General features: G+C 53.3%; 1 protein-coding gene across 3 annotated transcripts in view; it reads left to right on the top strand.

The window, feature by feature from the left end:
* LOC113217709 (nephrin-like) overlaps positions 1-8,849 on the top strand; it is a 145,266-nt gene that overhangs the window by 92,443 nt on the left and 43,974 nt on the right. For all 3 annotated transcript variants that reach the window (XM_026437732.2, XM_026437733.2, XM_026437734.2), the window contains 4 exons: positions 834-1,037; positions 2,157-2,305; positions 8,025-8,172; positions 8,398-8,528. In XM_026437732.2, the coding sequence (XP_026293517.1) occupies positions 834-1,037; positions 2,157-2,305; positions 8,025-8,172; positions 8,398-8,528 (632 nt within the window). The remainder of the gene's footprint in view (positions 1-833; positions 1,038-2,156; positions 2,306-8,024; positions 8,173-8,397; positions 8,529-8,849) is intronic.

An 8,849-nucleotide genomic window follows, 5' to 3' on the forward strand; every position in this document is an offset into this window, starting at 1 on the left:
CACGTGTTTTATGGACGGCCCCGCAGCTGGTGTAGAAGAATCCCTTCCAACGGTGTGGCGTGGGCGCTGGCTAGGGATGTTCGTGTCGGGCTAAAACGGGTTGGGGGGGGGGCGTGAGTGTTGAATCAAGTGTTAAGTCCCACGCCGCCCAGGAGCGCTCCAACATCACGTCACGTCTTTGGCCAGCCGTCGGTGGTATTGTATTTCCATTTCCGTACTTTCTATTTGCCTTGGGCATCCACCGACGGACGCACTCTTTTCAATTTGCACTTCGTTTCTTTCGCGTGTATGTGTAAAAACGTATCAGAACGCGCCCCTATATCCTGCAAGAAAGATTTTGTGTACGTTCGTGTGGCAGGGAGTAGCGACGTGTTTCTGCGCGACTGTATTGCTGCCGCCTGCACAACAGCGGCATCACCACGGTGCACGGGGATTTTCAGGCGATTTCAGTGGCGGTGATCAGCCTGGGTAGGGTGGGGCATTGGGGGGAGGGGGGGAGGGGGACAGCAGAACAAGGCACGACGTTACGTGGAGTGCATACGAGAGTCGGGCCGCCGGACCGCCCTCTGGCCTCCTCGAGGACATGGGATAAAAGGGAACGGAAAAGAGAGAAAGGAGGGGAAAAGGGTTGGGGGGGGGGGGGGGGGGGGGAGGGTGTCCGCCTGGGTAACGAGCAGCGCTGCCCCCGCCTACACCTCAGCCCCCGGCCTGGCCGGACATCGCCCAAGCTAAGGGGGTGTGCCGGGTTGTTCCTTTGATGTACTTGTAAATAACTGTGAATTTGAACCCTTTGCCGGCCTTGACTTGACCTTTTGTCGCCCTCTTGTTCGCAGGCAAGCCTCAGCCTCGCGTTCGCTGGCTCGTCAACGACTCTGTGGTGGACGACGTTTCGGAGTCGAACGCGGGTGACGTGATCGAGAACCACTATACGCGTCACAACGTGTCGCGAGATGACCTCAATGCCGTGCTCATCTGCCAGGCTGTCAACACAAACCTGACGGAGCCGCGGCAGGCCGCGCTGCGCCTCGAGCTCAACCGTAAGTACGCCTAGGTGCGCGCCGATGTCCTGTCGTGGCCGTAGAGTTCTCACGACGGCTGCGAGTGTTTCTTTGTGCATGAAGGTAAACTCCCCACCCTCCTCAGAGTTACAGAGTAAACAGCGGGGAATCATTTCACAATCTGCTTGGGCCGTTCACAGCTCTCTGCAGCAACGCCCCGCCCCCGTTCTTGGAGATTTTGTTTCCGTCTACTTTCTTTGCCGTGTTTCCTGCCCCCTCCTCTCGCCCCGACATGGCTCCATATTGATTCTAAGTGAAAAACTTGGCTGAGCAATGGTTTTGTTTGTGTTTGGCGGCAGCGGCCTCGTTCCCGGCAGTCGCGGCGGCCGCATGCCCGGACCGGCAAATTGAAATCGAATAACGTTTCGCTGAAAAATGTCCGTATGTGCCATATACACAGTTAATTAGGAGTCTGTGGCTTTTGGCGCAGTCCTCAGAAAGTTGTGAACATCCTAAACCCCAGCTCGTCTATTCCACCATCCAAAGACAAGTGAAAGCTAAAGCATCAAAAGGATGGCTGTTTAAACTGTTACCTCCTGCGCCCGCCCGCTTATTGGTTGTCCGCCACACCAACGTCATCGTCGGCCATCAGCATTCAGAAGGAAACAGATGTAGGAGTCATTCTTTTCTTCTTTAGGTTGACTTGCAGCGGAATGATAGGGTATTGCGGGTACACGCTGGCCGCCGGAAACGAAAGGCGAAGAAAATGGCTGTGATCCGTTCTCAGTCTCCTGGCATCTGCATTCGTGCGTCTGCAGTCCACCGCTCTGTCACGCTTGCTTTACAGCGACGCTACCTTGCTTCAGATTATTACGATTGCGTGTTGTTATGCCAGCAAAAGTTATTTTGAATAGTTTTCTTTTTAAAAATCGAGATATAAATCTGGACCACCACCAAACCTATCGCCATAGCGACAATTGTCAGCATACGCGTGGATCTAGTAGCCATATAAGGCTGAGATTCGGCCACCATATTTCTTACTGCATCTGGTCGTATCTGGTCGACGACTGAATGAGGCAGTGTATTCATCTGTAATAGCAACCCGTCCATTCTATTCTAGTCTGTTTCTCACACGTTTTGTTCAACCCTTTGTTGCAGTGGCGCCGCTCACGGCCCAGATTACCTCAAAGCAGCAACCGCTGGCCGCCGACCGCGAGTACAAGGTGTCCTGCGAGTCTGCAGGCTCTCGGCCACCTGCCATCATAACCTGGTACAAGGGCGAGCACCCCCTCATCAAGCGCACCAGCGTGAGTACAGTCCGACCCTATTCGAATAAGAAATGTCTTACCTTATGCATACCAGGTGGCTGGTACACGATTTTGCCGCCCAGCTCTTTCTTGCCAAGGAATTATTAACTGTACCGGTGGGTCGCCCTTAGTCAATCCACCAGCACTCGGACGCGTGCGTTACAGTCCACACTGATAAATTAAGTGAGGAACTTGCGTCTGTCGTGCGCATGCATGCTCAACTCTACTTTTCACATTCTTAAGTGTTTGACAGGCAATTTAAATACTGAAAAGTATTCAATACTTTGTGCGATGGACTTAAGCTATATGTCAGTTGCACGCTAGTGTGCACACTTTTAATTCCAATCGAAGTATACAGCAAAGTGGGTGTGGCCTATCAGTCATTTATTGACTGCAAAGAATTAACATTCGTTAAAAATGAGATGAAAAAAACTATTCAGAGGTAGAAAGATGCCTTCCCTTTCTCGTGCGCACCGGTGTTGTCTTTCCTTCTTACACCTTTATTTTTCGTGGTCCTTCGTCCTTACAAAGTTTCTCTTCTCTGTTGACTCACTCCGCCCTCTCTTCCCGCCCACCCGGTTCGATCGGTGTAAAAGTCTGGTCGGTCTGACACCGTCGCCTCCCATGTCGCACATCTACGTGAGCACAGGGGCGCGGGGGTGGGGGTGCGTAGGAAGGCGCGCACTGAAAGTACCCGCGCCCGTAGCGCCGCCGTCTCGCTGGAACTGCCCTCGCCTTTGCCCCGCTGCTGCCTGCAAAGTTTGCTCTTTTGCAGGCTCCTTAATTTGTTTTACTCTTAGTAATGGCATTAGCTTGAGAGATGTTGTCCCCGTTTCATTTGAGCAAGGAATTGTGATCGTCTGCTTGGCGGGCCCTCGGCCGGCCGGGCCTTTGTGTGTCCTTGGCTTGCCTTTGGGGCCCCTGCCCTGGCCCTCTGGTCCCCGGCCTGACAGGCCAGATTACAAGGTGGAACATGGTGAAAGTAGCGGGACAAGCGCGGCCAAATATTTACTCCAAGTGTCTCCCACAAATCGCATCTGTATTGTTCTGCTTTTATACTTTCTATCGAGAACAAGCTAATAGTATTCTAATTACTTTCTCTCTGCTGCTGGTGGCAAAAAGAGAGCGTGGCGTGGCGTTGGGAGTTGAGTTTCAGAGGAGTTGCTGCCTGTTTTTGTTGCTTCTTTCCTCGATTTGCTCGCTCGTGCGTTCCCCTCCCCCACTTTTATCCGATATCACTTTGAATTAAGCCTTTTGTCCCCCCGCGCAGTTGCGCCCCGCGAGGGAAACAAATCGGATCCGCCCCAAGACCGATGACTGATCGATGGATGACATTGCCATGGATTTTTTTCCCCACGTCCTCTTCATGCCCCCTCTTTTTTACCAATATAGACCTCTCCTGCAGTCCAGTCTGCGCCGGGTTGGGCCCGGACGGGGCTCAGTTAGCAGGGGCCCTCCTGGAGCTCGGCTGGAGCCTGTCTGGAGCCTGGCTCGAAGTCGACTGGAACCTGACTTGAGCCCGGTGGGAGCTGGGCGAGGGGTGGATAACTCCTGAATTGGGTGTACAAATTTCAAGAATTGAACTTGAATTAGCTTGAATTGGCTTGAATTGAATTGAATTGACTGAACATTGTCTTGAATTGGACTGAATTAGTTGAATTAGTTTTGAATTTGTTTGAATTAAATTGAATTGGTCTGAATTAGTTTGAATTGGGCAGAATTAGGGGTGTACACTTGGCAGGGGAGTTATCCACCCCTCGGAGCTGGGCTGGAACCCGACTGGAGTCCAGTTGGAGTCCGACCTGAAGCCGACTGGAACCTGGCTTTGCGCCCGGCGGGAGTTCGGCTGGATTCCTGCGGATTCCGGCTTTAGTCAGGCTGGATCGCCCAGCTGGAGCCTGGCTGGCTGGAGCTTGGTTATTAGGGTGGAGCGAAAATCTGGGATCTTAGAATTCGACATGGATTATTGTACTTCAAGGTATCCTAAGACTAGCTGCAGGGTCGATTTGGAATTATCGGAGGCCCTTAGGCTCCTGCAAAGGGCCTAAAGTTAGGTCTGCAGGGCTAAAACACCACTTTTTGACCTCCAGGGGTTAGTCTAGGGGTCATCCGGGAAACGGCTATCTCTTTAAAGGTGCGGAATACATCCAAGGAAGTACCCACGAAGTTTAAACCCGCTTCGCCATCGTCTTCAGCCTGGCCTTTCGACTTTTGATGTCCAAAAACAGCCTAAAATTGCGATTTTTGACCCTATCTCCCAAACTGTGGTCGAACGGATATGACAACAGAAGATGTTCCCGATGCATCTCGACAAGACAAGACGATTTCATTTTATTATTTTTTCTGTTAGACCGATGGTTCTGAAGATATAAGCGAAAAACACTTTTTCAGGTAATGTAAAAGAGCGTTTTTTGGACACAAAAGTCGAAAGGCCAGGCTGAAGACGATGACGCAGCGGGTTCAAACTTCGTGGGTACTTACTTGGATGTATTCCGCACCTTTTAAGAGATAGCCGTTTCCCGGATGACCCCTAGACTGACCCCTGGATGTCAAAAAGGGGTGTTTTAGCCCTGCAGACCTAACTTTAGGCCCTTTTCAGGAGTCTAAGGGCCTTCAATGGTTACAAATCGACCCTGCAGCTAGTCTTAGGATATCTTGAAGTACAATAATTCATGTCGACTTTTAAGATCCCAGATTTTCACTCCACCCTATTGGTTATGGAGCTCAGATGAAGCCACGCTGGTGCTCGGTTGGAGCCCGGCTGGAGCTCCGTTATGGAGCTTTGGTTGAAGCCGCTCGTGTTCGGGTTGGAGCTCGGCAGGAGCTCGGTTATGGAGCTTTGCCTGGAGCCTCGCTGGAACCCTGAAGCGGACGCGTTTATTCGTAACGCTGGCTTCAGGTCGTGTATACGAGCCCGGCTGGAGCCCTCCTGCAGCCCGTGGCCGCCGCTTGGCCGCGTGCAACTCATATCTGCTGATTTACTCGGCGCCCGCCCTCGCGCCCGCCCTCGCGCCCGCCAAGCCCGCTGGAGGGAAGGCGACTGGCGTGTGGGTGGAGGGCGGCCAAGGTGATTGAAACAAAGTTGAGGGCAGCCGCGCGAGGGAAGGGGAAGGGGGGCTGAAGCACCCTCCGCCCCGCCACTCCCGGCCTCGCCTTGGCCCAGGAAGACCCTGCCCAGGTCGCTCGGCCCTAAATCAGTGTAGGGTGAGCTACTCCCAGCTCCCTCGGTCCCCCTTCTTCGAAGATCTGAACCCCCTCCGCCACTTGAACAACCCCCAGAGCCTGTAGGGGGCCTGGACAAGCTCGTGGGAGGGACCAGCGGCGGGCTAGGGCCGGCCAGGTCGAGGGTGCTGGGCGCTCGCTGCCGCTTTCGCTCTGTCTCTTTTCCTTTTTTTCATCTTTCCTTTTCCCCCTCTCCATTCTAAGTGTTATCCCCTCAGTTGGTAACCCCCCTTTCCCCCACCTCTCTTCTATGTGACGAAGGCGAGGGGGAAATCACTACGGACGAGAATAAACGAGTCAGAACGTTAGTACACGTTAGTACAACCCACCTTTTTTCGTATTTTTTTAAATCAAAGTATGTAGTATATTGTTATTACATCACTTATTTCGCTTGAGTTTTACCGTTAGTACGCGCTATTTCGCTCTCACGACAAGTTTACACCCTAAACCCTTATGCATTTTGTTGTACATAAACTTGCAGAATTTTATACAGCCATGAGTATGCACAAATTTTTATGCATAATTGTGTACAAAATATGCATAATTATGCACAAACTGTATATAGTTATGGCTGTATGAAATTCTGCAAGTTTTATGCACACCAAAGTGCATGAGGATTTAGTGTGTAGTACGCCACTTGTAAGGCCCCAGTGAGTACGCAAGTAATTTCCCCGTTGCTCTAAGGTTTGTGTAGACTTTACGGATAAAGCGCCTTGCACCACCGGTAATACGAGTTCACTCAGGCCGCACTGTGTCAGGTGAGCGAATAAATTCATACTGACGTCATCATTTGACATCTTGTTCACCTATTTTTGTGAGATGAGCGAAGAGCTTTCGTATACATCTCGTAACGCCCTTCTTGTACAATTGTGTTATTTTATTCGCTATCGCATACCTTCAGCAGGTGTGCAATATTTTCTTCACTTGAAATTCCAGTATGTACGTAAATGTTTATCTTGTGTTTTTCATTAATGCGAAATTAAACAAAAAGTTCTAAAAATACGCTTAATGTACACGGAAATATGCGGCGCTCTTTGGGCTTGGGCTGCTGCTGACCCAGCGGTGGCCAGGGCTAAACTTTAATCCCTCCTCTCCGGGAGTGCAGCCCCCCTGCCCCTCCCCCGCCCCTCTCCCATTTCCTCTCGTCTTGATTTTTCCGGCCGGTGGGAATAAGGATAATAACGCGTCCGTTGTTTGCGGCTGTTAAAAGTAACGTCGGTGAGCGTTAGCCTGCCCGGTGCTGGAGAGAGCGGCCGGCCGCTGGAGTGGCTAAGCTCCGCCGGAGGTTTTCACCGGCACGCCGCTGCAGTTGGACGCTCTGTACGAGGTGGGGCGGAAGGGGGGGAGGGGGTAGGAAGAGTCTGCACTCACAGGACATTTGACAGTAGTTTTCCTACCCGGCCGCCTTATCTATCACGCGCGAGACTACTCCGCTGGCCGGTGATTTGTTGTGGTGGGGTCCCGGTACCCTCCCGGGACAACTGGGCGGCGGTCGAGGGGGGTGTGGAGGGTGCCAAGCACCACGCCGCGTCGCCCTGGACACGTGGAAGGGGGTGGTCGGGGGTGGGCACGACTGTCGATATGCGCGCCACGCGTCCCCACGCCGCCCCACGCCAAGGCCGAAGGGAGCCTCTCTGGGGGGCAATCTGACCAATTTATGGCCCCGCTCCGTTGGTCCACTCGTCCCGCTGCGCTCTACTGCCCCCCCCCCTTCCCCCTCCCTTCCCCCCTCTTGCGAGTAACCCCTCTCCTAGCTCCCAAGCTCTCCCCAACCCCGACCTTGTGATCCGCCGTCACGCGGACCAGGCGCTGCAGCATCGCTCCAATCAGCAGCCGCCTGGAGAGGTTCCCTTAGAGCAGCGAGGCCCGCCACTGAGAAGGTTTGTTACTCCTGCTGAACACACTGGGGGGTGGGGGTCTGTCGGCTGGCGTGACGGATGGAGGGGCCAAGGCGTTGGGACGGGCGCAGGCCGGCCTGCCCGCGCAAAAGAGTTCCAAACCGTCCGGCCGTGCCTCTGTGTCGAGCTCGACCTAGGGCACGTGACCCATGCTGACGCCACAATTCCATGCAGACCTTTTAATGAGAAGCCGGTCCTCGCTTTTAAATTATTCAAACCGTCTTTTTGTCTTGTGTTTAGGAGGGGCTGCCCAGGGTTGGGTATCGATTGTTTCTTTCGAATGTACCAGGTACCAGCTTCAAAAGTAACACGAATGAATCTTAGTTACTCAACCTAACAAAATACATGTTTAAGTAAAAGTAAAAGCGATGGACTTTGAAATGACCGATATTGAGCGTGAATACTGTGGAAAAACGTTTTACAGATCAAATATCTAATTCTTTTTTAGGCCTACAATAAAAGTTGCAAGTTATTACTATCACTCTTAAAAAAAGTTATAGGCGCTTATATGCTGTTAAGTAATAAGTTATATGGGGCGCTGAAAAGTACTGACTGATTTATGTGTTTGTCTGACATGGTTGCCGCATTACTGTTCGCAGGTGGATAACGCGCGCGAGAACGTCACTGTCTCACACCTCACGTTCACGCCCAGCACCGAGGACAACGGCAAGGAGCTGACCTGCCGGGCGGAGAACCCCAACATCACGGGCCTGTTTGTGGACACGTCGTGGAGGCTGGATGTCGTCTGTGAGTATTCGAGCACGGAGGTGGGGCCAGCCAGGGTGGGCCGTGGAGGAAGCTGAGCAGGCGGTCGCTATCGGACGCACGGACGAGGAGTGCAAAGATAGCAGCACGACTGTTCCATTATTTTATTGTCTGCGTTGCCGCGGCGCATGGCGGGCGCAGCGCCGGCGCAGCACGAATATGCCATCATATCTGATTCGTCACGGTCCCTTACTCTTTCGGTTGCAGACGCCCCTATTGTGGAACTCCGCCTCGGCAGCTCCCTGAGCCGGGAGGACATCAAGGAAGGGGACGACGTCTACTTCGAGTGCATCGTCAAGGCCAACCCGCCCCTGCGGAAGCTCAACTGGCTGCACAATGTGAGTGCCGACCCCCAATCCCCAACGACAGCGACGGCGCAGCGACAGCGCCGGGCTATTTCCCCCTCCATATTTTTATTAGCCGCGCAACGTCTCCCAGCGGACCTGCGGGGCGGCCCGCGCCCACCGCGCCCGTGACTGATGATCGGCGCTGATGAAGTCCCCCTCCCCGACGACCCCTCTCCCCTCAGCCAGGTGGAAATGGGGGCCTTGTCTCCCGGCTGATGCCCGCGCCCACCGACAAATACTATGTATTAGCGCACTGAATTTTTACTGTCGGGGCCAGGAGGAAAGGGTCCCGGCCGCTCTTGTGACACAGTT

The sequence above is a fragment of the Frankliniella occidentalis genome, unplaced genomic scaffold (genome assembly GCF_000697945.3).
Source record: "Frankliniella occidentalis isolate FOCC.00 unplaced genomic scaffold, Focc_3.1 Scaffold46, whole genome shotgun sequence".
NCBI lineage: Eukaryota > Metazoa > Arthropoda > Insecta > Thysanoptera > Thripidae > Frankliniella > Frankliniella occidentalis.